At 48.8% G+C, this 27,793-nt stretch overlaps 11 protein-coding genes across 11 annotated transcripts; 4 read left to right on the top strand and 7 right to left on the bottom strand.

Moving 5' to 3' along the window:
- Nucleotides 1-408: 408 nt before the first annotated feature.
- N7533_001042 (SKI complex subunit tetratricopeptide repeat protein SKI3) lies at nt 409-4,753 on the top strand (the record flags this gene model as incomplete). The annotated part of the gene is made up of 3 exons (XM_057097692.1): nt 409-524; nt 588-788; nt 847-4,753. The coding sequence occupies 3 exons, from the start codon at nt 409-411 to the stop codon at nt 4,751-4,753; spliced, it is 4,224 nt and encodes a 1,407-aa protein (XP_056966185.1).
- A 1,525-nt stretch (nt 4,754-6,278) lies between these two features.
- N7533_001041 (OB fold domain-containing protein) lies at nt 6,279-7,010 on the bottom strand (the record flags this gene model as incomplete). The annotated part of the gene is made up of 1 exon (XM_057097691.1): nt 6,279-7,010. One exon carries the CDS (start codon nt 7,008-7,010, stop codon nt 6,279-6,281), a length of 732 nt encoding a protein of 243 aa, XP_056966184.1.
- A 137-nt stretch (nt 7,011-7,147) lies between these two features.
- Nucleotides 7,148-8,027, top strand: N7533_001040 (COG1/VPS51 family protein; the record flags this gene model as incomplete). The annotated part of the gene is given in 2 exon segments (XM_057097690.1): nt 7,148-7,574; nt 7,585-8,027. 2 exon segments carry the CDS (start codon nt 7,148-7,150, stop codon nt 8,025-8,027), a joined length of 870 nt encoding a protein of 289 aa, XP_056966183.1.
- A 359-nt stretch (nt 8,028-8,386) lies between these two features.
- On the bottom strand, nt 8,387-9,369 carry N7533_001039 (DUF1917 domain-containing protein; the record flags this gene model as incomplete). The annotated part of the gene is made up of 2 exons (XM_057097689.1): nt 8,387-9,240; nt 9,285-9,369. The coding sequence occupies 2 exons, from the start codon at nt 9,367-9,369 to the stop codon at nt 8,387-8,389; spliced, it is 939 nt and encodes a 312-aa protein (XP_056966182.1).
- A 544-nt stretch (nt 9,370-9,913) lies between these two features.
- On the bottom strand, nt 9,914-11,527 carry N7533_001038 (epoxide hydrolase family protein; the record flags this gene model as incomplete). Its single annotated transcript, XM_057097688.1, has 7 exons — nt 9,914-10,012; nt 10,063-10,217; nt 10,261-10,388; nt 10,446-10,632; nt 10,773-11,045; nt 11,109-11,242; nt 11,307-11,527. The coding sequence occupies 7 exons, from the start codon at nt 11,525-11,527 to the stop codon at nt 9,914-9,916; spliced, it is 1,197 nt and encodes a 398-aa protein (XP_056966181.1).
- Nucleotides 11,528-12,109: 582 nt separating this feature from the next.
- N7533_001037 (uncharacterized protein) lies at nt 12,110-13,416 on the top strand (the record flags this gene model as incomplete). Its single annotated transcript, XM_057097687.1, has 2 exons — nt 12,110-12,315; nt 12,369-13,416. 2 exons carry the CDS (start codon nt 12,110-12,112, stop codon nt 13,414-13,416), a joined length of 1,254 nt encoding a protein of 417 aa, XP_056966180.1.
- A 215-nt stretch (nt 13,417-13,631) lies between these two features.
- On the bottom strand, nt 13,632-14,556 carry rpnL (proteasome regulatory particle lid subunit rpnL; the record flags this gene model as incomplete). Its single annotated transcript, XM_057097686.1, has 2 exons — nt 13,632-13,910; nt 13,990-14,556. The coding sequence occupies 2 exons, from the start codon at nt 14,554-14,556 to the stop codon at nt 13,632-13,634; spliced, it is 846 nt and encodes a 281-aa protein (XP_056966179.1).
- A 410-nt stretch (nt 14,557-14,966) lies between these two features.
- N7533_001035 (S53 family peptidase) lies at nt 14,967-16,817 on the bottom strand (the record flags this gene model as incomplete). Its single annotated transcript, XM_057097685.1, has 3 exons — nt 14,967-15,255; nt 15,319-16,631; nt 16,707-16,817. The coding sequence occupies 3 exons, from the start codon at nt 16,815-16,817 to the stop codon at nt 14,967-14,969; spliced, it is 1,713 nt and encodes a 570-aa protein (XP_056966178.1).
- Nucleotides 16,818-22,405: 5,588 nt separating this feature from the next.
- Nucleotides 22,406-23,814, top strand: N7533_001034 (putative tubulin-specific chaperone c; the record flags this gene model as incomplete). The annotated part of the gene is made up of 4 exons (XM_057097684.1): nt 22,406-22,523; nt 22,610-22,770; nt 22,828-23,550; nt 23,608-23,814. 4 exons carry the CDS (start codon nt 22,406-22,408, stop codon nt 23,812-23,814), a joined length of 1,209 nt encoding a protein of 402 aa, XP_056966177.1.
- A 371-nt stretch (nt 23,815-24,185) lies between these two features.
- Nucleotides 24,186-25,840, bottom strand: N7533_001033 (esterase-like/phytase family protein; the record flags this gene model as incomplete). Its single annotated transcript, XM_057097683.1, has 5 exons — nt 24,186-24,274; nt 24,350-24,409; nt 24,576-25,341; nt 25,398-25,446; nt 25,581-25,840. 5 exons carry the CDS (start codon nt 25,838-25,840, stop codon nt 24,186-24,188), a joined length of 1,224 nt encoding a protein of 407 aa, XP_056966176.1.
- A 511-nt stretch (nt 25,841-26,351) lies between these two features.
- Nucleotides 26,352-27,695, bottom strand: N7533_001032 (uncharacterized protein; the record flags this gene model as incomplete). The annotated part of the gene is made up of 3 exons (XM_057097682.1): nt 26,352-26,428; nt 26,494-26,711; nt 26,782-27,695. 3 exons carry the CDS (start codon nt 27,693-27,695, stop codon nt 26,352-26,354), a joined length of 1,209 nt encoding a protein of 402 aa, XP_056966175.1.
- Nucleotides 27,696-27,793: the final 98 nt, after the last annotated feature.

The raw sequence follows: 27,793 nt of genomic DNA, 5'->3' as shown, positions 1-27,793 counted from the left end.
ACCAAGAAATTTATCGGTTGGATTTCTAATGTTTCTTCCGGAGGAAGCTATAAGTTAGCCCAATCCACTGCAAGGGCCCCAGCCCAATACCTTACGGCAGCTGTATCTGCAGCTGACGGCAAACACTACTTACCTTGATCTTGGGTGTTGATGGTTGTGTATCTTCTGAATGAGAGTTGCAGGCAGCCTTACTGCCTTGAGGCCTTCGAGAGCCTGGTAAGTGATTGAAGCAACTTGTTTGAAGCAATGGAGATGGGATGGAGAGGAGAGTAGTGAGGCAGGTGACATACTGATAACTCGATAAGCGGTGACGTATCGCGCTAACCGATAGGATCGACCTACGGTTTGCTCCACATTCCACCACACCAGTTTGAACTCCTCCCCCTCCTCCACCTTCAGCTCATAACGATGTCGAGCAAGGCGGCATTGAAGGCCGTGCGGTCGGCCATCGATGCAAAGGATTATGCTACGGCAGTCGAGAAAGCGAGGAGTCTTTTACAACAAGACCCGAAGAATTACCATGGGTATGTTATGTTTCCACCCCGCGACCGCGAGCAAGCTCACCTAACTTTTCCCCCCCCAACTAGGAACATCTTCCTCGGACTCGCCTATGACAAGCAGAATAACACCGATGAAGCTGAACAAGCTTACTTAGCGGCCACACGCATTAAAGACAGCGATCGCACAGCTTGGCAGGGTCTAGTAACCCTCTACGAAAAACAGGGAAATTCCAAGCTTGATGCCTGGCACGATGCAGCTCTCCGACTGGCCCAGATCTTTGCCGATGGGTATGTATTGATGTTCCTGTGTTCGTATCAGCGGGACAAATACTCATATGACCACTAGTGAGGATATGCACCGCTGTCAGGACACGATCGATAGATACACCAACATAGCCCGGAGTCGAGGCTCCAAAGCCCAGTATAAACGTGCGCTACAATTACAACTCCCAACCTCCTCGATCTACAGCGTCCTCGAAGGCCGCATGCCCCACCCTTCCCAAACCTATCTACGCCTAATTGAGATCACCGAAGCGGAAGAGAAAGAATTCATCAATCGCGAGATCGGAGAGCGAAGAACTCGTCTCGGAGCACGCCTCGATCAGGTGACGGTGGAAGTGAAGCGAGAGGCTTTCAAACGAATGGGACTGGAGGAACTGTATCGAGGCATTATCGACTGGACCAACGAAGATGAATTCCGACGCCAGTACGAAGAAAAATTGCTCGAACGCGCCTACGATGAACTGAAGGTCTTACACCCCAAGCAAAAGAACACCAAGAGAAGGGAAATACTTCGCGCTGCTCAGGATATGGTCGTTATCAAACACCCCTTTGAACTTGCATGGACCATCGTCTTAGAATGGCAGGATATTGAAAGCTACTCTCAGTGGGACGTCGGTGTTATCCGCGAGTTTATCGAATTCTTCCCGGAAAATGGGTTGGGTAAGGTTCTCAAGGGCTTCCTTGCAAGTGAGCTTTCGCCTTTCCCTAAGGAGGAAGCCCCGGAGGATGATGCAGTTACCGAAATCACCGACAACACAGAGTTCTCTGCGCAGGATCGCTTGATCTTAATGATTGAAGGACTTGATAGCGCACGTTCATCTATCATCGCACACCGCATCATGGCCGACTTGCACCTCATGCTTGAAGAATATGAGGGAGCCGCTCGAGTAGCTGGCGACGGGATCAAAAACGTCCAAGAAGTCTCTAGCTACACCGGATTCAATTTCAGCAACACAAAGGACTCGCTCAACATCAATCTCGCCAACTCCTACATCTACTATCAATCTCCTCGTTACCATTCCGAAGCCAAGGCGATCTTTGAAGAGATACTTCAACGCAATCCAACATCAACAACGTGTCTTCTTGGTATCGGTCTCATCCTCCAGGTCGATGAGGACTACGCAGATGCCGTCTTGTTCTTAGAACGTGCCTTGGAGCGTGATTCCACCAACGTAAAAATTCGTGGCGAGCTCTTTTGGTGTATGGGATTGAATGGTGATTTCGAAACAGCCTTAGAGGGACTTCTCGGTGCGCTGGACAGTCTGAATGAGGAACAACCCGATAACAAGACATTCAAGGCCGTGCTCCTATACCGCATTGGGTACTGCAAATGGGAGCTTGATCAATCTAGAGCGGCTCGGAAGGACCGCAATGGAGCTTACTCTTACTTCCTCGCATCTATCACGGCCGATATGAACTACGCTCCTGCGTATACCAGCCTCGGTTTCTATTTTGCGGATTACAAGAAAGACAAAACCAGAGCGCGACGATGCTTCCACAAAGCTTTCGAGCTCTCGACTTCGGAGATTGAAGCTGCCGAGCGTCTCGCTAAAAGTTTCGCAGATCAACGGGAATGGGACCTTGTAGAGGTCGTCGCACAACGTGTCGTTGATTCTGGCAAAGCTAAGCCATCACCTGGCTCGAAGCGTAAGGGCTATAGCTGGCCATATGCGGCCCTCGGTACTGTGCAGATCAACAAACAACAATATGCACGAAGCATTGTTTCATTCCAGGCATCACTGCGACTCGCTCCTGGGGATTATCATTCCTGGGTCGGTCTTGCGGAGAGTTATCATCATTCTGGTCGCTATGTTGCAGCCACCAAGGCATTCGAGCATGCGCGTGAGTTAGAGACCAATCTCTCCGAGGAAGAGAAGCAACACGTCTGGTTCGCACGGTATATGCTGGCGAATGTGAAAAGAGAGCTTGGTGACTTCAATGATGCCATTTCCAGTTACAATGACGTCCTCGCCTCTCGACCGGGTGACATTGGCGTTACAATTGCCCTCCTTCAAACACTAGCAGAGAGTTCTTGGAAAAGTGTGGATTCAGGATTGTTTCATGACGCAGCCGAGCTTGCATGCAAGGTTATCCAAGTCGCAGCCTCAATCGTGTCTGTTCGATCCGATATCTTCAACATGTGGAAGGCTGTCGGTGATGCTTGTGCCAACTTCTCATATATTGGTAAAGAGGTTGGGAAGCTCTCCGCCGCCGACTGCAAGGCCCTGCTCTCCACCGGAGTCGACGATGAAGCTTTTAATATCATGTTTGAAGTGGACGGAGTTGGAAAAGATTGGCTTGACTCCAGCGTGAACGACGCAGTCTCGTCTGATTCATGTATCCACTTCTCCATCCTGGCTTACAAGCGGGCAATCCACACTTCGATCAAGGACACACATGCGCAAGCAGTTGCATGGTATAACCTAGGATGGGCCGAGTATAGAGCCTTCCGAGACACATATGTCGCCCCCGGTACGAAGAAGCCTCGCAAGTTCCTCAAGGCAGCAATGCGATGTTTCAAGAGGGCCATTGAGCTAGAATCTGGAAACTCCGAGTTCTGGAATTCGCTTGGCGTTGTCACAACAAGCATGAGCCCCAAGGTCGCACAGCACGCTTTCGTCCGCAGCCTTCATCTCAATGACAGAAGTGTTCAGGCCTGGACTAACCTTGGGGCACTTTACCTTCTCCACAACTCTGTTCAGCTCGCCAACGAAGCCTTTACCCGTGCTCAGTCTACGGACCCCGACTACTCCCAGGCATGGGTTGGACAGGGATTACTTGCCCTCCTCTACGGCGACAAAAATGAAGCCCGTGGTCTTTTCGAGCACGCGTTTGACATTTCAAATTCTTCTGCCGTGCTTCCTAAGCGACAGTACAGTTTGACTCTTTTCGATCACCTTCTCGTCGATGAGTCAGCTTCTAACGAAGTATCCCAACTCATCCAACCGTTTTTCGCCCTCCACCAGCTCTGTGCACAAGACCCCTCAGATCTACCATTCGTCCACCTGTCCGCCCTTTTGGCAGAGAGAATGGGAGAAACCGCCGACGCTGAGCGCAGTTTGCAGACCGTCTGCTCTGGCATGGAGACCGAGTTCGAAGCTTCGGAATCCCCGGCTGCACTCTCTAGATTCGCACAGGCCAATGCAGATCTTGCTCGTGTTCTTCTTGCTCGTGGTGATTACGAACAGGCCGCGGAGAAAGCCGAGACCGCTCTCACTCTCTCCGGAGAGGAAGATGCTAGCAACTTTGATCCAGAAGGATGCAGCAAGATGCGATTATCAGCACACCTGACCGCAGGCCTCGCTTTCTATTTCCTGCAATCAATGGATCAGGCTATCGATATGTTCCGCGATGCTCTGCAAGAAGCAGATAGCGCCCCGGACGTAGTATGTCTTCTGGCCCAAGTTCTCTGGGCCAAGGGTGGAGAAGAGGAGCGCTCGGTGGCCCGCCAGCAGTTATTCGACTGCGTCGAGAGCCACCCAGAACACGTCGGAGCCGTCAGTCTACTAGGAGCCATCGCAATTTTAGACGGAGACAAGGATACAGTCGAGGCGGTTGAGTCAGATCTTCATATCATGATCACCCGTGATGATATCGAAATTCACGACCGAGCTCGACTCATCAAACTTCTCGCTGCGATCTCAATCATGGGCTCCGCTGGAGAAAACGCAGCCTCAGAGGAACTGCGACACCTCGGCGAAGCTACCGCGGCCATCATGCTGTCCCCGGGTCAGCCTTCGGGGTGGATGGAGCTTTCGGCATCTTCGGACCACCCATACCCTGCAGCTATGTCTGTTGAGCGAGCTCTTCGTTGCGTTCCGCCGCACGGTAACCTTGACGCCTCTGATCTCAGCCAGGCCCATGCCCGAACCGGAAATGCCCCGGATGCATTCCGGTCTATCATGATCGCTCCATGGCGACGGGAGGGCTGGGAGGAGCTCAGCCATGCTGTTTCTAGCCAAGCGGCATAGTTATTGCCAGTTCATTCATGATAAATACGCATTTGTGTAGCCGATGATAATGAATATCCCGTTGATGAAGATGATACCTAAGTCTTCCACTATCTGTTCTCCACTAATAGGTATTGCGCTTCGTAGGAATTTGGAAAGGTCGGTTCTTTGTAAACTGCGTAGTCTCCCCGTGATTGTACTGCTCCTGCCCTTCTTGATTTCCAGACCACCACCACCACCACCACCACCACCTTGTCCAATCAAAATTTCCAATGGCTGAATGGATACCCCCTGATAAGTTGGATATAATACGCCTTCCTGTATCCTGCTGGGTGGGGTCAGGGTAACCGTGCTGTTCTCGATAATCTCCCCATGATGCGTATCATCGGCGAGACGAGCTTGGGGACCCCGATTGTTACAGCGTCAACAAGGCTGCCCGAATGCGCAACTAGCATTTATATTACAAGAGACTTCCTTGATCGGAGTCGCACGGCGTTTAAACAAAGTTTCTCTAATTGGGAAAGAGAGTTAGCTAACAACCTTCCAAGGTTCTAGGAGGAAGAAGGTAAGTCGCAAATTCCATACCGCAGCAAGATTTTTTGCCCATCAATGTTCCTAGTCATTCGGAGAGTACAGGGAATCGGACGAATGATTATTCAGGGTCGGCCTTCCTTCGCGAGGAGTAACAGACTGCATATGGATTGCATGATTGAAAGCCCGTCTAGAGTCAGGTTTCAAGGATAGTCGGAAGCTTCGGGCTCGTGGTCACGATGGTGGAACCCCAGCTAAACGACATTCGCAATCCCATTGAGTTGGCTGAGATATTTGGGTACGAGGTTTTCAATCGGCGTTTTATGACTAAAGATCTTGGTGGATGAAAGTGGATATAGCGACACTATCCAGGTGGCCTTGCTCGATTCCCTGGTCTTTGTTTTTTATTCATCCCTACCTACCTAGTACATTATGTCGTATATTCTAGTACTAATATGATATTTCCATGCAAAACTCACTACCCTTAAAAATACTGCTCCGGGGTATTTAGATTGGTTCCAAGGTTGAATTTAATCCGTGTTAGTAATATGCAAGAATGTAAGCTAGCAGTGGATAAAGCCATTCTAGACGCTCAGTTTACTGCCTGCAACTTGAGGTTAGCGTTGTGACGTGCTACCTAGTAGTAGATACCTAGGTAGTAGATAGTAGTTATAGAGCTTAGGAGGCTTGCAATGAACCACAAGCCCTGGAGCCCGAGACAGTCTCAGTCCCAGGCTAGGTAATATATTGATACCACCTGGGCAATACCACCCCCAGAGTTGTGGTGATCACGATTAATTGATGTTGGGAGGATAGTGAAAGGTTCAAGTTGTAGTCATTAACATCCAAAGGCACGCATCGATTCAATGCCTTAATTGGGAGTTTCAGAGACGCTTGCCTCGGGGTATATATTATTTTGCTTCAAAATTAAAGATCCAATGCGGCCCATTGGGCACTGTAGGTTGTCTACAAAGCACAGCCATGCAGCGGTTATGGCATATCAACTTGCCACACGTCAAGTTCCTTGGAGAGTGGAGATTCGCTCCAATAATCGTTTCTTCCTATCCTCCTTCCATGGCCGATCCAGGGCATCGATTTTCCCGCCGAGCAAGGTGACACATCCTGGGTTAAGCAAGACCATGCCTCGGGCAACCGTCGCATTTTGAAGAACCAGCTTCGCACCGATGGAAAGCTTTTCCAATGATATACCCTCTATTGGCTTCATTTCGATAGCAACCGTCTTAGTGCCAGCCGAGTCTTGTAGAATCAACCGGTGCGGTCCATAGCCACTGCTCCCCGACGCGTTTGGAGCAGCTTGATTATTCGTACGACCATTTGCATTATCTGCGCCTTCGTTATCATCGCTTATTGGGATAGTTCGCACCACTTCTCTGCCGCGAATTGCTTCTCCGCGCTCGACGCGCTCAATCGCCTCGACTTGGCTCCATAGACTTGTTCCGATGTCTTCGATGTCGAGGACTTGGACTGGGATTGGGCCTTGTAGGCGTCTCTCTTGTACAGTTGGATCGATTATGTCAACGGGGAGAACGGTGGAAGGGCTCGTAGTGAGGGATTCTCGGAAATCAGAGGCGAGGACGCGGAAGAGAGCTGTCTTTGTGAGCGCGGAGGCGGGAATATTCCGCTGCGCAGAGTTGGAGTTTGTCAGGAGAGTGTTTAACCAGCTTTGCGAGACAGGCAGTGACTTTGTGTTTAAGATTTGAGCAGCTATTTGCTCTGAGCTGGCCATTGTGGTGATTGGATCTGCTCCAGCAGCAGCTGAAATGTTGAAGTAGGCAAAGCAAGCAGCAAGCACGGGCCCGGCCCGCCGGGGAAGAAGCCAGTCGCCGCATTCCCCGTTCACCTTCACTTCCTTCATCACCCACCATGTCAACATTGTCCTCCCCCCGCCCCTCAATCGCTTCCTCTCGTGGCCATTCGCCCGGTCCAGCTTCCTCTCGCCCCTCTCTCGATGTACTAAACACCAACATCTCCGGCGGCCTTAGCGCCGCCTCTACTCCGTCGACTGCGCGAGCCGTCTCTCCCAACCCCATCGGCGGACGCCGGAATCGCTCAGCCTTACGAGACTACTATAAGCTCAAACCTCCTGGTTCCGATAGCCCCGGCGGATCTCGATCCCATAGCGTACCCCGCAACACCGACGCAGGCGATATCTCCAACCCCTCGACCCTGGAGACGGGTACGGAGCTAGACAATGCGGACTTCGACCCTCAACGTTATGTCGATCAACTCCTATCAACCTCATCCCTGTCAACAATTCTCAAGGCGGAAAATACACTGGTTGGAGATGTCCGTACCCTGAGATGGGGAGCGCAAAGCACTTGTATACGATAATTACTCCAAGCTCATCCGAGCCGTGGAAACAATTGGGAAAATGCGGCAAAGTATGGACGAGCGCGGTGCGCCCCTGACGATGACCAAGACTCTGGGTCCAGCCATTTCATTCGTTGCTGAGACTGCTGGCGGTCTTATCAAAGAAGGGGAGGAACACCGCCGCCGCATTAAGCAGGAACGAAGCCAACGGCCTGCTCCAACTCATAATAAGAACGAGAAGGAGACTGTCCAGTGGGTTCTTGCCTCGCCTCAAAGGCTGGAGAAATATCTTTCGGAGGACAATCGCGAGGCCGCCTTAAAGGACTGGGATGAGGTCAAAAAACTACTGGATGCTTGGGGTGAAGTCAAAGGTGTTGCGGAAATTCGTGAGGCTTGTGAGCAAGTCATGAATAAGGACAGCAATGATGATTGAAGATCATTAGCGTTTGATATGGCTTGACTCATGTTCACCACGTCTCGAAACTGCCACTTTACCCATCACCCTGGCCCACACGCAGGTGTCCGCTCGCCTTACGAATTCGCAATGGGGTCGCCCGCCCAAGCGACGCCGACAAAATCTCCAACAAAGCCCGAGGCCCCGATGTCGACAGAGCATCAATGCGACGAGCTTGATACCTATGCCGGGGTCAAGTCTCCATCGGGCCTTCCGGGACGCTCCACTTTCAAAGTTGTACATATAATAGATACCCAACCAACACACTGCATACGATGATAATCATAACATCATAACATCATGTCGCATTATAATTCCATAGCAAGATATTAAATCCGTCAAACCTTCCCACTCAGCACATCCCTGCTGGAAAACATACTCGCCTTCAATCCATACTCATTCTTCGACGTGATATCCAGATAGGTGAAAGCATCACACTTGTAGTAAATCGGCCGATCCTCCACATCCACCAGTCCCATCGCAACCATCCCCTTCAAAACACGCTTAACATCCTCCTTATCCCCGAAATCCTTCGTGTAGATACAGATCAGCCGCGCCTTATCAGTCAAGTCATTCGTAGCAACCTTAGCCCCATCACCCAACTCCCCTTTATCCAACGCGACAACAACCTTCTTCCACACATTATCAACATCCCGCGCACTGGGGAAAAGCATCCACTTCCCATAAACAACACCCGTCTCCCGCGCCGCGTGAAGAATATCCTGCTCGAGACTGCGACGGAGCGGATTCAATTTCCGCGTCAGTCCGGCCGTCGTCTTTGCGCTGGATTTGTCGTGTTCAGCGCGGAGCTCTGCGCTTTGCGCCTCGAAGGCGCGGAGTAGGTCTGTGCCTTTTCGGAGGAACGAGGGGACGTCCTGGTCTAGTTGGGCTTTGGAGGTCGGGCCGAACATCCAGATCCAAGGGCCGATGTCAGAAAGTAATGTTTTTGAAGGCGAAAGACGTGAGAGGAAGTGAGAGATATGCTCTTTGCGTCCACGTTGGTCCGGGGGTGTTTTTGTGTCTTGTTGGTCGGTTGCGGATTGTGGTTCTTCTTCCGGATTGGAAGATTTGGATGGTGCGCTCAGTTCATTTTGGAGTGTTGAGAGCAGGTTTGAATGAATCCCAGACCAGTAGGGTTCTGGGTCGAAGCTTGCTGCTTGCTGAGACAGCCGTTTCTTTTCATTCTCATCGCCTGGAGTGATGTCAGCGGGGTGTTGGATGTTAACTAGACCGGACTTCTGTGAAGGAACCACTTGCCGTAGAAGCTGGAGTCGTCCGAGAGAATGGGATCTATGTCCATAGGATCCCCATTGGAACACATGCTGCCTGGGTTTAGCAGGTGAGATGTTTTGTTGCGGTTTGTTGTAAAAGGTAAGTTGGCCCGGAGCCGCATGTGGAGTTCCGTAGGCAACTATAACTAAGTTAGTAGTAAGCAGCCTGGGATGCAATGAAGGCTGCTAGTATAAATAACAGATGGTCTGCTTCAAAGTAAACTGATTTCACAAACTTACAGAAGGTAAAAGGAAGACAATATTACCTAGACTATACAGCTTATAGCTGGCGTTTTATTGATATCCCGAAGCGTTCGGCCTGGGAGATGCTTCACTTTAAAGCTGCATGTGACAATGCTCGGATGGCAAAAAAATATGTCCGTTCAAGTCGCATGTCATCGTGAATCTTCTTCCGTATTATTAAGGCCTCATTTTACTAGTATCCTGTTCATCCAGAGGAAATTTATTTGCGAGACTTGTATTGTTATATACTTCAAGTTATCACTCGTTACAATTTCGACTTCAGCCTCGAGAAAAATTCAAATCCTAATATCACACAGATAGAGATGGATCACCATGAAAGCTTTCTAATCTTCATTTGCTGCTGTTTTTATCCGGCCAGACTTGTTGCACAAATTCCACCAGGTCAGATTTGAGGGCTTCTGGTTGCTCAAGCGCAGCGAAATGACCACCCTGACATTGTAAATTAGCTCGTTATTTCCTCTAATTTGGGTGAAACATACCTTCTGGTGCTGACTCCAGTAAACTAGATTACCGGTCGTTTCTACCCATGAGCGAGGGAGTGGTGCAAGCTCCTTGGGGAAAGCAGAATAACCAAATGGTACTTTGATATACCAACGTGGTTCATTCGCAGCCGCGACAGGGGAGGGGGGTAATTCTAGATTAGCGTCAGTTTTTATTCCAAACGCTAGTTTTATAACGACGCACCTGGCGATAATTATAAATGGAACGAGCAATTGTGTCAGTCAGCCAATACAGCGTGATAGATTCGAGAATGTGTTCTGGGGTCAGAGGGTCGTCCACCCATTCCAGGAACTTCTCACCAACCCTAACCCAGTTAGCCAGGTATACAAGTCTTCGTGTCCTGTCTCTCGGATTTTCTTACCATGCTAGCAAGGATATCGGGTTACTTGCGAGAACATGACCAATAGTACTTGGTCGAGTCGCATGCTCCACTGAATAACCACACCCCATGGTTCGAAAATTTTGGAATCTCTCGAGGCCCTGTATCTCGAACGCATTCAACTTTTCGTCCGTCATGCCTTCAGGTCGACCCATGAATGTCACGTTGACTGCTTCGAGTTAATATCGAAAAAGGAAACTCAAATAACAGCCCGTTGACATTACTTACGATGCACAGCTTTTTCCCCATTAAAGTCAGTACCAGACCCAATATAAAACTTGCTCATGTGTCAACTTTGGGACCGCTTACCTTTGCAGCTTTCATAATCAACGGCCAAGGTTCTAGCGATGCGACTTCCAATGTCACCACCTTGGGCAACATATCCACTCTCGAACCCCAGATCCTTCATCAAGTGATCAAACGCGCGGGCAATATCCGATGTGTCGAAGTTCCTATCAAGTGGAGGGCCAGACGAGAATGTAAAGCCGGGAATTGAAGGGACAATCAGATGATATGGCAGAGTGTCTGGCGTATACTCTTGCCGAAAAAGATCTAGGATAGGAAGAAACTCCAAAAAACTTCCTATTTGAGATATCAGTCACGGAACCTGCAACTTAGCAGCATTTTTAATCAGGGAACTCCTACCGGGCCACCCATGAATCAACAAAATGGGAATGGCGTCCTTCTTCCGTGAGAATAGGCCAACAAAGTGAATCGTCAGATCTTCAATTTCAGTTGTCCACTGAGGGAAACTGTTGATTCGATCTTCAGAGGTTTTCCTGTTAATGTCAACATTGGCTCGAATTCATACCCAATATGACAACCATGGTGCAGACGCAGTACCATTTGTAAGACCGCAGCCACTGATCCCGCATGGCTACCAACCAATGAGTGGTAACGCCATATGGAGAATCTACTTGAGAGTTCTCGAATGTAGGAGGAGCCAACTTCGATAGCCTGATCAGGGTTTCGAGCTCGGTGAGCCGACTTTTGTCGACAGCGACCTTGAAAGGCGAAGGAGATACCCGGGCCGTGGCTGGCAAGGTATTGAACAATAGCGACATTTTTGTTTGCGTAGTATGAATATATGCAGCGCACACTAAAATTTAAATAGTGCCCTAACTCACTGGCAAGTTTGAAGCAGGGAATGAAATAGTCTGGTCATCGTCATCTGCTGACCGAGCAACACGGCTAAGCAGGTGCGGGGAAAGATAAAACACATGATTTCACTTTTTTATGCAGATCCTTCTACATTAGTGACATTATGTCGACAAGAAAAGGCAACTTGAACTTTGTTTTGCTGTTGAGTCGACTTTCTGGAATCTCTAGGATGGACAAAGGAAAACCAAGGTATTGCTGAATGTCGCACTGCATCACTTTGTGTGAAACAATCCAGAATGATGTTACAGAAATGATTCATTCTATAATTTCCGAGACTGTGATTGGTGCCTTTAATTTGATATTCATAAATATCGCCCATTGCAACTTGTCTTTCGGGTTTCATCTCAAAACGCAGTGTTGGATGCAATATTAGAAGAGTACCAACATTTGACTCCAGATGACATTGCCCCACTGTGAAATATCAGCCCCCCACCAACATTCGGAGCCGCAGCATCAATTCAACTTCTAGATCCAACGCAATCACAATGTCACATACTGTGCAGCAACCCAAATCTACGAACACAGTGTTTCTGGACCAACCGCCCAGTTGTCTGGAATTCTGTCCGGAAATTCCAAACCACTTCGTTGTGGGCACCTATCTCTTGTCCGAGACAAAGAGCGAAGGCGAAATCCAACAAACCAAAACTGGAAGCGTGCAGCTCTGGAAACTGGATCCTGCCACAAGTGAATTGTAAGCAAGATAGTCTACCAATTTGATTCGTACAGCAACTGACACTTCAGCAGATCCCTGGTGCAACAAGTGCCACTTCCCTACGCCGTCTTTGATCTTCACTTCCACCCAAGGAATCGAAGCCAATTCGCCATTGCAAGTAGCACAGGATGTATCGCCTTGTTTAATGTGAATCCTGACTCGGGTAATGATACATCAAGTCAACCAAATATCGAAAAAATATGGACAAAGCAAGTCCATGATGACCCTTCAGTCCCAGCGCTTTTTCTCGCATGGACTCCGGAGAACTGGTTTTCCAACCCTGCTGCGGATGGATTCGCCGTGACCTTCTCAGATAGCCGGACATCAGTCTTTGGGACCGTTAAGGATATCACTGAAGAAGATGGTCTTGACGAATGGGGCTCGTTCGAAGCGAAGCAGATGATTGAGGTTTGGTTCGTTGCGCTCGCAGCAATGACCCCGTCTTCTGGAGAAAACGAGGGAAAAGAAAACAAGCTTCCTTTCATGTACACGGGTAATGATTTTGGCTCGCTGCATACACGCAGATTCGTCAGTCACGCCGAGAAAGAAGTCGATGAGACGGAACCGCTTGCTCCATTGCTTCTCGAGCACGATGATCGGGCCCGCCATCACACTGCAGGTGTCACTGCCATTATGCCACTACCAGTTCCACTGGTCGACGATGCTCCCATTCTTCTGACTGGAAGCTATGATGAGAGTTTGCGAGTGTATCATGCGACGCGACGAGGGGAGGTTCTCGCGGAGGAAGGCCTGGGCGGTGGTGTTTGGCGACTGCAGCTTCTTAATACAACAATTGTTCCTGGAGTGAAGGGTAGCCAAGAGCAGCAATTCCTAGTTTTAGCAAGTTGCATGCATGCTGGGACAAGGGTTGTGCGGGTAACTCTGAAGCAAGAGGATCAAAGCTCCGAGTGGAGTATTCAGGTACTGGCAGAGTTTACGGAGCATGAGAGCATGAATTATGCTAGCGATGTATGGAGGGGGTCAGAGGTGCCGAGCGAGTCGCAAGCCTCATCTGAAGTGCTTTGCGTCTCCAGCAGTTTCTACGATCGTCGTGTTTGTGTATGGAGGGCCATGGTGTAATATCGGATATACAAGAAGCCAGGTGCGGATACGAAAAGCTACGGGTTTGAACAGGATGATCAATACCAAACTCTAGGCATGAATGTTGTCATGAGCACGCTAGATCAAATCACAATGCAACACCGACAGGTATACAAGTACATCTGCACCCGAGGACCAAGACCAAAACAAATTAATAAACCAGTCATATCAATTGGTAACATGATCGTATTGGATTAAACGATCGTCTCCAGCTCCCGAGCGTATCCTAGTGTGTTTTGAATAACGGTGCCGCTGGCCACCAGGATGTCCTTCTCGGACCTCGTGGCCGCCTCAGGCTCAACAGGGAAGTGTATCCGTCCATCGCGAAGGATCCACCCACGCTGTTGGGCAAACTCAATGACCGCACCCTCGGACTCCAGGAAGAGGAGATTCTTGGCGTTGGAGATGGGAAGGGAGGGATATGCCTTCTCGGAACAATCGGCGATTTCGCTGCGGATAGTACCGATAAGAACCTGGGTAGACAAGTTTTAGTAAATGGTTGGTTTCCCGAAACCGGCCCAGGAGGTGTATGGAATGCCAATAGCCACTTACGTTCGAGAACAGGCCAAAGTCTTCGGACGGCACACGCTCCGACTTGGTCTCACGCCACACCTTATCGTAGCTTCCTTCCATGAGGTTTCGCTCCAGCTCAACGGGGTATTTGATATATGCGTCATCCTCAACTCGGGCATCCTTCAAGCTAGCCTCTTCGACCAGTCCCTCCAGCACGGTATGGAAGTTGGCGCTATCACCCATGCTCAAAAGCAGCAGCAAGTAAAGACCAGTAATCTTGCTACGTTGGCTAGTGCTAAAATCGACATCGGAAGAGTCCTGGCCCGGTAAGCCGGCGTGTCGCTCGAGATCATAGAAGGGCTGCAGTTGCTGGTAATATCTTGTGAAGGTCTGGGCGTCGGTTTGGCGGATTGAGGCGATGGCTCCAAGCTCGAGCACCTGTCGGGCAAGAGCGACAAGCTGAGGAGGTGTGGAAGGAGTAGGGAACAGGGCGTTCTGGGTGAGGAGGGCGCGCTTTGCTCGGCTGAGGAGGTCGTTGGCGGCGTCCAGTTGTTTGCGCTCCAGGGCGTTGTGGAGCTCTGGGACGATGGACTTGAGGTCCGACATGGCGGCGGGATATGTGGGGTTTGCTGGACTCAATGAGATATGAAATGGAAGATCACGAGGATCAAGGGAAGTTGAACGATTGCAAGAACAACGAGGACAATGGAAGCTGCTGGATTGATGATGGAGATGAGTGTTGGCTGGCCAGGCATGACGGAGCTGCCGTGGGCGGTCAGTTCGTATTCACGTGACTTGTTGGATTCGCCAGTTGGCGCGGTCCACTTGACTACGGGGAGGTATTGACAATAAATACTGATACGGGGCTCTTTCGGGTCTCGTAATTGGAATGATATAAACCATTCCTCAAATCATTTCACAGAAGAAATCCACACTATTCATTCAACCTAAGTTACTTCTTGGGAAAAAGATCCATGTGATTTCAGATGAAATTCACGCTTGATGACCTATTCTTATCAGCTTCCAGTCTCGAAAAGAGCCAGCTGAGCCAACTTTGAGAACAAGGGTGTTCCAAGTCCCGTTACAGGATCCCAGCCTATGGTGGCATTCCAGCTTGCGAAGGGTACAGAAACCCCATGTGTGCCGCCATAACAGCCCCGGGAACCTCCATCTACGATGTCCGTGAATCCAGATAACCCCGTACTATAGAGCCAAGGGTTAATAAACCCCATCCGAGGCTTTCCTTGCGCCAAACGAACTGCATTTAACTGGGACACAATGCCGGCGAATACGGGCGCCGATGCACTTTTTGACAATTGAGTTAGCTCATGCCAGAGGTATAAATGAATAGCGGAGAATGATACTAACCTTGTTCCACTAATCCTCATATACATCCCATGATCCCGAATTAAGTACCCACTTGCCTGAGCCGACACATCGGGAATGCCTCTTCCTTGGGGGTTATACAGTCCATTCCATTGATCACCCAATTGACCAATATAGCCCTGCACTACTTGATCTTGATATGCAGGGCGGTGGAATACCTCGGAAAAGCCACCGCCGGAGAAACTTGCTCCTCTCTCTGGCCTATGACTATATGTCCCACCGACAGAGGTGACGAACGGACACGAGGCCGGAAATCCTGGAAGAAATCTCGTTTGATACGACCCATCATTCCGTTGGCAAGAACTTCCGACACCAGAATCTCCACTGCTGAATATGACTGACACGCCCCGGGCCCCAAGCTGCGAATACAAATCACAGATTGCCGTGGCATATGAAACCGGAACAGTCTGCTCTGCCTCGCCGTAAGAAGTGGTTAGCACTGCTGGTAACTCTTCATTGTGCAGATTTATGAGATGATGAAGTTGCTCAAGGTAAGGTTCATTGAACGACTGGCTAGCATTTGGTTGTTCCGTGTCCGGCACCAGCGGTCCTCGACCTCCGGTGGCGTAGAAGGTCGCAAGGGTTTTATATGCCAGCGATATCGAATACTGTATATCCAGGCTCGCCTCGGTGCTACCTGAAGGCGAATCCTCGTCGTTCAAGCCGCCATTGATGCGGACAACACTGAAGTTCGCATCGGACTCCTTCGGTGAGAGCCCATTCATGAAATCATACAAGTCACTATGACGGGCGAATTGTTCAAGAAACCCCGAGATGCCTAGCCGGTTCCGGGGGTCTGGGCTTGCCGAAGTGTTCTTGACATCATACAAATCTCGAAGACACTCAGGTCTAACCACGAAGCCACATTCGGTGGTCAAGTCCTCTGGACTAGCAATCATTGGCTTGTCAGGCCCCGGGGCGCTGTGTTGGTTGATATGTCCGAACCGCGTCGTCGGTTGGATCAATGCAATGTTGGAATGGACAGCCTCGGGTACTGAGTAAATGAGCGTTCGGATGAGAGTGTTCTGATTCGCGACATCGTGGTAATAAAAGTACTGAGCCTTCAGCATACGCTCTGCCTGTGCGAGTGGAACCTGAAATTTGATCCAGCTGCCCTCAACAACAACCACATTAGGAGCCACATCCTCGGACATCAACCACGTAATTACATTTTCCATGGTATCGGTGTCAGGGCGCAGCATCTCCCTCATTTCCTCTCGCGTCATGTGCTGGCCATATTTTGGATGTCCTGGGGTTGAGATGTCGATAACCGCTTGGTGGAATTCCACATTTGACTGGTTTAGGGCAAGACGTAAGTTAATAGTTATATAAGGTGAGGGTCTCTCCCCTCTTTTCCATCCACTGGGTACTCCATTCAGCGACTCCATGACCTGATGGATTTCTCCGATGGCCAAGGCTTGATGAAAAAGCCATATTGTCACTATGAAAAGTTTGAAGGCAAAGAACCTGATGTCCTTCATGGCAGCCCTTTCTGAGAACCCAAAGTGATGCATATGTTCTAGTAGATACTAAAAGTTGTAGTATTGAATACCCGAGAAGAAGAAAATGTACGAGGTTGATATCCTTGTGACGGGCTTGGGAACTCGTCAAAACGAGTCACACAGAAAGGAAAAAGATTGCTCTCATGTTCTGCCCAGGTGTCTGATCAATAATATTGGTGTGACAGGTCTGCAGTGGAGGACAACATCGAGTTACAGATTATTCTGCTTGGTGGACTTCTCTGACATATTTTAAATAGTAGTACCAACTCCAAGAACATGGCTGAGCACTTTTCATCTGGTATCGACCTTGGTCACTATCGGAAGATGGCACCAGTGGGTCCCAGCCATCCTTTTGGATAAACATGGGTGATAACGAACTTGAAGCCACCTCGTATACTAGTCCCAGGTGAGATCATATTCCATCTAGGTACACAGATCCCCGACAGTGGGTCTTTATTGCCAAACAGATGTCTCGATAGGGCACCAGTCAGGAACAGTTGCCCGTGGGCGTACAGGTGCGGGATGGATGCAACTATATCCAACCAATCAAACCACCATGTGCCAGTAAGGATATCAATTTGAATGAAGAACATTTCCTGGCAAGCTGGGAATTAACTTCCATTTAGTCCATAACTCTAAGTTGCCTCGACGGCACAGGCTTATGGTGCTTCTTTGTCTTGGGCGCCGGGTATATCAACCAAAAAACAAAACCAAGCCAACTATTGGCCAACCTAGTGTTTGTTGAAGCCCCCTCCAAGCCATCGAGGTGTCGATCATAGTGGCTTTTGCCTCGCACGATCACTATTCGGAATGGTGGGTAAAATTTACTTAGTACGATACAAGCATGACCAAGCACTCTCCGGCGATTTTCCCCTTGGTTGCTATCTGACCGCATACCAATGTCAAAGAAAACTGAAAACTCGATCTGGAGCGCAGATGTCAGTCGTCAAAGTACATTTTCAGTCCCTTTGAGAGTTAAGTTCCTCTGCCTAATTTTAGCAACATGGACCCCTTTGCATTCGAAAGGGTACTTTCTCTCAAAATCCAAATCCAAAGGTGGGTTGTATCTCCTATGGCAAATTTCCAATGGGCCCATTCGGGGCTTTTCTGCCTTTGGTCCACGGTGGGCAATTAACTCCGGGGCTGGCATCATGATCCGTCTAAAACTTGCTGTACAAGGTTCACCAGTTTGAACCGGGTCCAGTGAGGCCTGGGCTAGTATTCTACTTAAAACTCCTCCTAGTAGTGTGCGTGAGATATATAAAGGCGATATACTATAGAAGCAATTTATGCTAGTAGTATTCAATATACTCAACCTTGAAGGTTGACCACGAAGACTGTCATACTACTAGTAGTAGTACTAGCTACACATGCCCAGGTGGAGAAACTTCAACTTCAAGTTGGGATGTTTGAACAGTCCATGAGTCAGACACCAGGGCATCTAATAATCGGGGTTTTAAGGCCTCTCCAGGCTCCACGCGTTTTTGAAAAGCCTCTTGGCGCTCTCTCTATTCAAGTCGCACACTATGACTAACCTTAGTTTTCAGTATCCCAAGGCTAGTCGTAGTGACCTTGCGTGGTTCATAGATCTCGTTACTCGCATTGATCGGGTTTCCCTCTGACATTGCCCTCTTTCACTGGGTAAAAGCAACACTTGCTTAAGATAATTCCCAGAATGATACACGGTAGTTATATAGTACCGAGACTATTGAAAACCTTATATCTCTTAGATGACATCGTCGAGTGAAACATGATCTAGACTCGCATGAATTGAATTATCGCCATTCTAGCCCTTTCGCGATGTTAAAGCTACGCCACTCCGTAGCAGCTCAAAATAATTCCCCCCCCCCCCGGAATCTCGAATATTTTCTATGTCCCTACTCGTCGCGCCGATAATCTCTAGAATTCAAATCAGCCGATTGAACACGATCAGTATCTCCAGCGCGAGCCAAACTGCTAATCCAGCCATACTGTCTTGGCACGGTCGCCCGCCAAAGTCTAGTTGATGCAGAATAATTGACCACATAATAAAAAGCCATTTAAAACTGCCGTGTTTAATTACGGAATGCATTTTGTTCGAGGTATCTGTTTAGATGGTGGACGGAATTGACCGTTCGCTTGTAGGGGACGATACGGGTGCCGGTGCGATAGCCTTTTCGGTGCATAGTCCAAGTGATCCAACCAGGAAGATGCGGCAAAATATCACGTTTGGTTGACCACCACTGCCAGTTACCGGCTGTCCAAGGAACCGTGACGACCTGGGCAGTATCATGTGGCCAAAGTTTCTATAAGCCTCCCCCATACCCCGGAAATGGAACTGTCTCCACATCAAAACTTGTTGGCCCGATTCAGCCTATAGATACGATCCGCTGGATGCAATCTTGGTGGCAGCTCAAGGATGACTCAACTATGTGAGTAACAGTCAGTTGGATAATAGATTTTATTTAGCTAAGCAATCACCGTATCATGAATTGCCAATACCAGTACATATATTGGGATCTAGATAGACTTTTGGGCTCACTGCCCTCAATAAAGATTCTAGACTAAGTCTGTTGACGTCACTAAACATCGATCCAATCTTCACTCTCAATCGGTGAATTTACTACATGGACCGATCTAGTCAAGGGTCTGGTATCAACCGAGGGTATAACACGAACCTGCTCTAGCACATCGCATGGTACCATGGAAAAAGTACAACCTTTAAACATCAAGACCAGTAAATAGAACCACATTGTCGGTAAATAGCCCCTAAATCTTCCATCATACCTTGTTATGGTCAAAAAACGCCTGGAGATCTCTTGAACTCATGATCTAGATACATCATGGTGTGGTCATTGACTAACCGGCAAATAGGTTCTAGATTGCCGACTAATGACATTTTCTATAACTTAGTATCTCAAAAAACATATTTAAATGCCGACGATTCCTCCGATATTATCATCATCAAACATTCAGACAACACTCTACATCCCATCACAAAGGAACTCTTGTTCTCAAACCCCCACTCAACATGCAGATTAAGACCATTCTTGCCGCACTTGCTGTTGCTGGTGTAGCTTCTGCCTCTCCTGTCGAAGACCTTGAAGTCAGAGGCGATCTTGATGCCAGAAACTCCTACCAGTGTTCTGGGAAGGCTTATTGCTGTGCCACTGCACTCAATTACCCTATCCTCTTTTTCTCGGCAGTTGGTTCGGACTGCATAAGCGCCAGTATGATACCCCGTGCAGATATAAGAAACGCAGTTATTAATTAGTCACTTCAGAGGGGTCGGGACCATCGAATTGGAAATGCGAAGGTGACCAAAAGCGTACCCAGTTCCTTTGCTGTCCCCATGGTCAGGTTGCAGTAAGTTTTACCCATCAATCTGCAAATTGAAAGTAGGAAGGACTCACAATATATAGGACCCAAGGAAGGGTGTTGTTTGCTTGAAGTGATCTGAGCTTCTTGCATCGTGCCATATGACTCTCAAATATAGCCAGACGACCTGGACAGTCTTTACAGAGACGAAATCGCCTCTAGGAAGGGAGAATTATAATCGGAAAACATCTAGCCTATGTGCCATGCTTTGTATCTGTTAATTAATATGTAGTTCTCACAAGTTGAATGTATTGTTCTTCCAAAATAATATCCATGAGCTTTCAACTAATACTGAAACTTCCGACGCTTAGAGTATCGATCTTATAGAAAGTACAATTCGCCTTTCCTTTATAATTCTGTGGCGGTATCTCAATTGAAGAAATTGCTATATCATCTTCATTTTATTTACTTTCCTCTGCACTAGTCAATATTTATTTCATTCAAAAATACTGAAACACGATCCATACAGACAGACTGGGCATAGCTTTGATCAGGAGTTCTTGATCTTCCTTGGCCACTGCCCAGTCATTCTATAGATAAATACTATGAGAAACGAGTTATTGGTGAATGAAAATCTAGAATAAACCAATTTGGCAGCTTTTCATAGTACGAAAGATGACCCAATAACCATAGTACTGGGTCGCCAAACCCCGAGCCGCCGCTGATGAACTTGTGAGCCCAGACAACGGTGCGCCACCACTAGACTGCACCCGACCCTCGCAGCAGGAACTTTAAATACCTGCGCCAAGGAGACGCAAGTGAGGGTTTGCCAGGTATATTGATCGCGAAATCCAAGCAGATTACTCCAAGATAATCGAAGGTTGACTGATAGTGGAACATCTTCCATGATCAGGCAAAGATGATATACCCCCCCGTACTAGTACAAGATCGACAACTTCAAGTTGAATACTAGTCCGAGTCTCTTGTACTAGTAGATAAAGAAGTGTCAAACGTGCCTAGTACCTACTACTAGGTATAAGACATTATCATCTAGTAGCAAAGACAAAGCTTTTAGTGAATAGTACTACCAATGGAGCTCCCGTTAACTTTCCAAGGTTTATGGCTGGGAAACTCCCATCTGGATAAGTGGAAATGGATGCCGGCGGCGGAATCTTATCGGCAAATAGGTTTCCAAACAGACTGTACAATAATTACTCTTGGCATTTTGCATTCATTCGTGGGAATGTTCCGGTAGATAAATCTATCGGTCATAACCTTGTACGCATGGCCGGAAATACTTGGCTTGATGGTGGCGTCGAAAAAAGAAGCGAGAGAGCGATCGAGCTATACTTGTACCATGGTCCATGGGATGGTTCGCGTGGACGGGCCCGGGGCTACCCCACATGGTATACTATATCAGCCCGGAGCCAAAAATCGACCAGTGAAAACCTAGTGGTAGCTAGTGATACTTTTTAGCAGGAATAAATTAGTAGATTATCCAGTCTAATCTCAATTTTCCAAGTCTGTTAATCAGATATGTTAAGCCAGGTATAGTCACTTTTTAGTACCTAGTACTAGCCATCAACTTTTTTGATAGGGCATCTAGGTACTACTAGCAGTATAAATCCAAATGGTCAAACTCATGATGAGAGTTTAAATAGTAGTAAAATAACTTCATTTGTCCTAAACATCTAATACAAATAAGATCAGATCCTGGAGAACTCAGACCGAAAGTGTGGTTGGTGCCTTGTGGCCTGACGAGAGATCAGCTGATCAGGTGATCATCCGAGGCCAATGCGGGATGATCGACGTCACCGCAAAGACAGCTTGTTGAATTGTTCAATACTGTTGCCGCTTAGTTTCCCCACTGCTGTGCACTATTTGTTCAAACCTCTCAGACTGCAGGACTTTATTCATCCCGCTGTTGGAATTGCGCAGCAGTTCTATCGGGGCACTCGGTGTTTTGGCTCGTTTTGACTCGACCCCGCGTGTGTCTGTGTGGGGATTCTGTGCATTGACAGCTCTTGGCTGAAGCACATCTTATATCGGCGTCGTATTGCGTCTCAGTGTTGCCTCTCGGTCCCTGTTTGCTCGTCGCTTTGCAATTCCTCGCGACTTTTATATCATTGCGGGGTGGCATGATCCCTTGATCGGACCGACGTCATTGCTATTCCATCCCCCGCGTGAATAGCTTACCAAGTTCCGATTTCTTGCAAGCCACCATCTTATCATCCCCACCCTTTCACTGCATTTCCCTCTTTTCCTCCACGATGGCCGAGCCAGAATTGCAACACGTTCGCCGATTATCGGCCGATAACCAGACCGTCTCCAAATCCGATATTCCCTTGAAGGAACGCTTCTTCCGCTACTTCCAACATGAAATTACCGGTATGGGCCCATGATATGTTTCGAGGGAAAGCGTTCCGATGCACCACTGGGATTTCAAACACAGGATACTTATATTCTTCACATAGCCCTCCAGGAGCAGATGGACCGGCTCGCCGACACATCGCTTGTCGCTGGCGAGCGTGCCGACGCAACCGATCATTGCCTTGCCGGAATCGTGCGGCTGTCCAACGAAGTCAAGGATGCAGCAAGCTACATCCCTACTTATGACCAAAGAGTATACGCAGAGGTACGTAGAGTAAAGAATATCAAAGATAGCCGCGGAAATCCAGCTAACCTCTTCAAGGCCATTAAAGCTTTACAGGACAAATTAAATGAGACACGTGCAGCATTTGAACCTCGCTCGAAGTTCAGCTTTAGGACGAAGAAGAATCCTTCCGCGATCTCGCTCTCCGATGCCGCAACTCTGGCTGCTGAGGGCCGTCGCAGTGTCCCAGGCTATCATTCTCCGGGTGCCTCTTCCATAGGCTCCTCTGCCAATCAAACTCCGAATTACCCATCAACACCCCTCAATGAACCAGACAAGCAGCAACAGGAGCGGCCAGAGGTTGCGCCAACTTCCTTTCCGGGTATATCACCGACGGAAATCCTGGCGAAATCCCAGCTCGCAGCCTCCGCCCCGTCATTTGCAGCCAGCGGTATATCATCTGTCTCTGTCGACAACCACTACAAACTTCACATCATGCTCCCATCTTCGGGCTCAACGTCTACCGTTCCTGCATCAATCACATCTCTACGGCATTGTGTCGTTGATATGTCGATCCCTACCGCAAACGGGAAACCTTATGCCAGCCTAACAATCAAAAATATAAAGGAGAGCTTGCTGATTTGCGGCCAAGTGAATGGTCCGGCACATATCACCGGGGTAGAGCACAGTGTGATTGTTGTTTCATGCCGCCAGTTCCGCATGCACAATTGCACCGACGTTGACGTCTACCTCAGCTGCTCGAGCAATCCTATCATCGAGGATTGCTCCAACATTCGTTTCGGCCGCATACCAAAAGCCTATGTGAGCCTAATACCCCATTCTTTCCCTTTAAATCCCCGCTCTAATACCCTTATTCAGGCCCTGAATCATGACCGTCCAGATCATCAGGATCGTTGGCATGAGATTGAGGATTTCAAATGGATTAAACCTGAGCCCAGTCCCAACTGGAGTCTCTTGGATCCTGCTGATGCCGTTCCGGAGGAAGTCTGGGCTGAGATCGTTCCTGGCGGGCCGGGATGGTCGCTTGACGATATCTTACATGCTATCAAACTGGTGAAGCCATGAGTGAACATTGAATCCAATGTGCAGCCAGCTGGAACATGTATACTCCTTTTCAAAATCTTATTCCGATCGATCTTTCACTTCTTTTGACCTGTCATTACTCATAATATCCACCCGTGATGCGCTAAGCAATCTGTACCATCTTTATGTCTTATTGAATTTGAAGGGATAGGAGGTGCGTCCCAATATCACTCTTTGAAACCAGGTGCAAGAAATCTCAACTCTCTCCTGCTCTCTCGTTGCAAGCGTTCACGAAAAAGTAGCCGATGTTATGATTTCAACTTCTTTGGCTACTTACTAGGAGGCTACGTGAAAAATAAAAAGTCCACCTAATTCATTTATCAAAGAAGCTCGCATCTATGTCCCTTTCTAAACTAAATCTTCAAGTGAAAAGCGAGGATCTGGGTATCCAAATCAAAGCCAGACTCATCGCTATACCGGAACTTTCCAAAGTTCATATGTCCTGCAACCAGAAGGTTAGTAAAAGTCCCCATTAGACCTTGCGACCTGGATCAGAGTTTTAGTGGTGCACACTTACCATCTTGAGTAATAAAGTCATTATCACTCATACTGAAGAGAATATACTCATCTCCGCCGTCTTTATGGGGGTTAGCAGGAACAACCGCTAAGCTCTCCCATTTCTCATTAAGCAAGAACCGATCCTGCGCGCCGCCATTATGCAGTCCGAATTTAGCAAGTTCGCTCTCAACATTGAAGTCCAGGAATGAACAATATTGCGCAGGAGTGATATCCGAATCAATAACCCCCCTTAGAAGAAGCAACCGCCCCCTTCGCAGAATCATAGTCCTTCTTCCCCTTCACATCAGACGCACCGCCCTTGATAGAGAAAACATCCGCATGCCTATATAAAGACTGCGACTCCGTCTGACCATGCCCGCGTCCCGAGTCGCGCGCCAGGACTAAGAAATCGCCGCTGGGCAATTGATGGATCTCCGACTGCGCCGCAACAACAGGCTTGGACTTCGCCGGATCGTCAAACTTGGGCAAGATGACAACCCACTCGTGGATATATTTAGGCTTGGAGGTCGAGATATCATACGCGATCAAGCGGGCAGTTGCGCGAGATGATTTACTCGGGCCACCCTCCTGATCCAGCGCGCTCTGGATAAGGGTGTAGAGCGTCTTTCCGTCGGCGGAAATAGTCAATCCCTCGAAGCCTTGGTTGTTTGCACGGCCGGACTCGGTATCTTCCGGTACGGGGATCTCATTCGCGTTATATAGTGGCGGGGTGTTGGAATTGAAGCTGATAGAGCCGTTGCGGCGAGGCAGGAATGCTTGTGGTGGTTGGATCGCATGCTCCATGCGTCCTGAGGCGCTGAACTTGTACACGTACGGGCCATACTCGTCTGAAACCCAGAATCCGCCCTTCGGGTCGAGGGCCAGGCCTTCGGCGTCGACGGAGATGCGTCGGCCACCCTTGCCGGGGCCTCCGAAGCCGTTGCCTGTGTATGTTGCGACGGGGAGAGGGGGGGAAGCCTGGGTATGAGGCGTGGCCGGTGATATCGGCGTCTAGGCCCGTAGTTGGTTCGCCGTCTGGGCCTGTGAGGAGGATTGTATCCTCGTACTTGAGGCGGATGTTGGGGGTTGAGGGATTTGAGGCGGAAGCTTCGGGGGCTAGTTTGAGGGAGATGCCGAATTTTTGGATGCGGCTTTGGAAGTTCAGTGTACCGTTGGTGTTCCTGTTGTTTCTTGTAAGTATTTGTTCTTCCTTTCAGATTGCTTTATTTCCCTCAGTCACTACTACTTACCAGCCTCGGTCCGGGATTGTGTAGAGAGTCCCCGCATATCCGTCTTTACCTAGCTTGCGCCAGGACGACTGGTCGATGGCGATGGAGCTTCCGATACCTCCAATTGTGTCGCCGTGTTTATCGGTGGCATTTGAAGGAATGAAGCCATAGCCAGCTAGTCCGGTATACTGGTAAGTGGTATCACCACAGGTTGTCTGATTGACGACAGCGGCCAATGCGCCAGCTGCGAGAAATGGAACTGCTAGCGTCAATTTCATCATGAATGATAATTCTCAATGACTGCTGAGAGTGGAAGGGTCGCCATGGCTTTTTTAAGTCTAGCGATGTATGTGTGTCGCCATGCATGGCAGGGGGTTGCACACGCGCATGCTGAGGTGTGTGGCGAGGGCCAAGTCGCATAGTATAAACGTGCAAGGGGGAAAGATCATCATTCGCTGATCGCTATTTATCGCCAAGTGCTTCGGTTATCAATCTTACGGGTGTCAATCTCCATCATGGCGTTTCAGGTGGGCTGTTCCTGTCAATCCCTGCCGCTCCGGGCGTGGATAGCCTCCGCCATTTTCGCGCGGGGTTGCGGTAGCCTCGCATTTGATTGGGATGGGGCAATGAATAGCCGATCCTGAGGACTTTTTAAGGAACTGAGATCTTGCCAAGCTACCTTCCATGATTTGGGAAACTCAAAAGACTTGAAATAATATTATACTGTGTTGTCATTTTGCTAATCAACCATTCCCAGTAGTATCGCCATCCACCTGGGCATGGGATCATGTTTTAGGGCTTCCAAGTGGTCGGCAGCGAAGTATACTTCTGGGCATCTAAACCAAGATCGCGATAGACGGTTTCATTACCTGTAGGCCATTCAAGTTTTCATGTTAGAATTAACGTAAAATCAATAGACATCTAGAATGCTTACCCTGCAGCGCTTCTACCCGCTGTTCATTTTCCCGCTCCAACCGCTCCAACTCCTGCCCTGGTTCCTCCTCGTGGGGCTGTTTAGCCCCTTCTTCGGCTGTCGCGGCCTTACCCAGGGTATCTTGTGCCTCGCCAATCATCAAAAACTGGGCATTGGGATAATCGATAAACTCTGGTTCCAGCGGTATCCATCGGAGGTCGCCGAACTTGTCTCGCACGCTGATGTCAAATTAGCGTTTAGAATATCATCCGGTATATGAAACCTTAGACCAGATGTAGTAGAACTTACGAGGTAGGATAATCCGGCTCCTTGGGCAACTGGGCGAATGGGGGACCAGGGAACTTGGGGTTCTTAGACTGTACGATCCAACTACCCCGTCGATGGAGTCCAAAAGAATCCTGGATATCGCCCGGTTCGGAAGGGATGGTCAACACATATGCCAGGTGGGTGGCTCGCTTCGTCGAAGTAAGTGCATACACCCCCTCGGCGTACGGCCGAGCCTCTTCTATAGTCCGCTCACCGCGGGTGGCAGTCTGGTATGTCGAAGAGGCGATGAAGTTCTCCTGTAGATCTTTCATTGTCTGCCCTGCTTTTTCCACGAATCCCATATCTCGTTCTTTGGGTGAAGTGGGGAGCTTCTTCTTCGGGAGCATGAGCAGGCGACACCGGGCATCTTTGTCGAGTGGTCCTTGGCCTTCGTCGAGCTCGGCGCCCAATGGAGTAGGGCGAAGCACGAAGAAACTTCGAGCAACGTCATTGACACTATGAGGGTCGTCGACATTGACGCGTGGGCGGAAGAAAAAGTAGATGATGCCTTTTTCGAGGATGTTGGATGAAACAACAGCTTCTCTTTCCTCGGTTTTGTGTACGCCGAGCTCAATACCTTCTTCGGGCTTTGAATGAGCAGAAGGAGGAAGATTATATTGCGGCTTCTTCGTCTCTTCCTCTTCTTTCGGCTGAACATCTGGTATTCCATCCACATTTGCACCAGTAATTGTACCTAGCTTCGGCTCGGCTGTCGCATCGGATTTCGATTCCGGCTTTATATCGTGTTTCGGCTGCTTCTTCGACTCTGTGGATTTTTCTTGCGGAGCCTTGCGCTTTGATGCTAGAGGGCGAGCTTTTCCGGGCGTTTCGGTAGAGGCTGTGATTGCATCTTTGGCCTTCTGGGCGGCATGACGTGTAGATGTTCGTGTTGCCATGATGATTTTCAGATTGAATACAAATATTGGCTAATGTCGCATCGATTATATCAGGGTTGACTGAATTCAATTCTTCAGTAGTCCATTTTCCAGGTGAG

The sequence above is a fragment of the Penicillium manginii genome (genome assembly GCF_028828005.1).
Source record: "Penicillium manginii strain IBT 31320 chromosome Unknown utg000001l:1.0-3466041.0:1.0-3467806.0, whole genome shotgun sequence".
NCBI lineage: Eukaryota > Fungi > Ascomycota > Eurotiomycetes > Eurotiales > Aspergillaceae > Penicillium > Penicillium manginii.
Note: the sequence above shows the minus strand (reverse complement) of the source record. Positions and strands in the feature narration are given on the sequence as shown.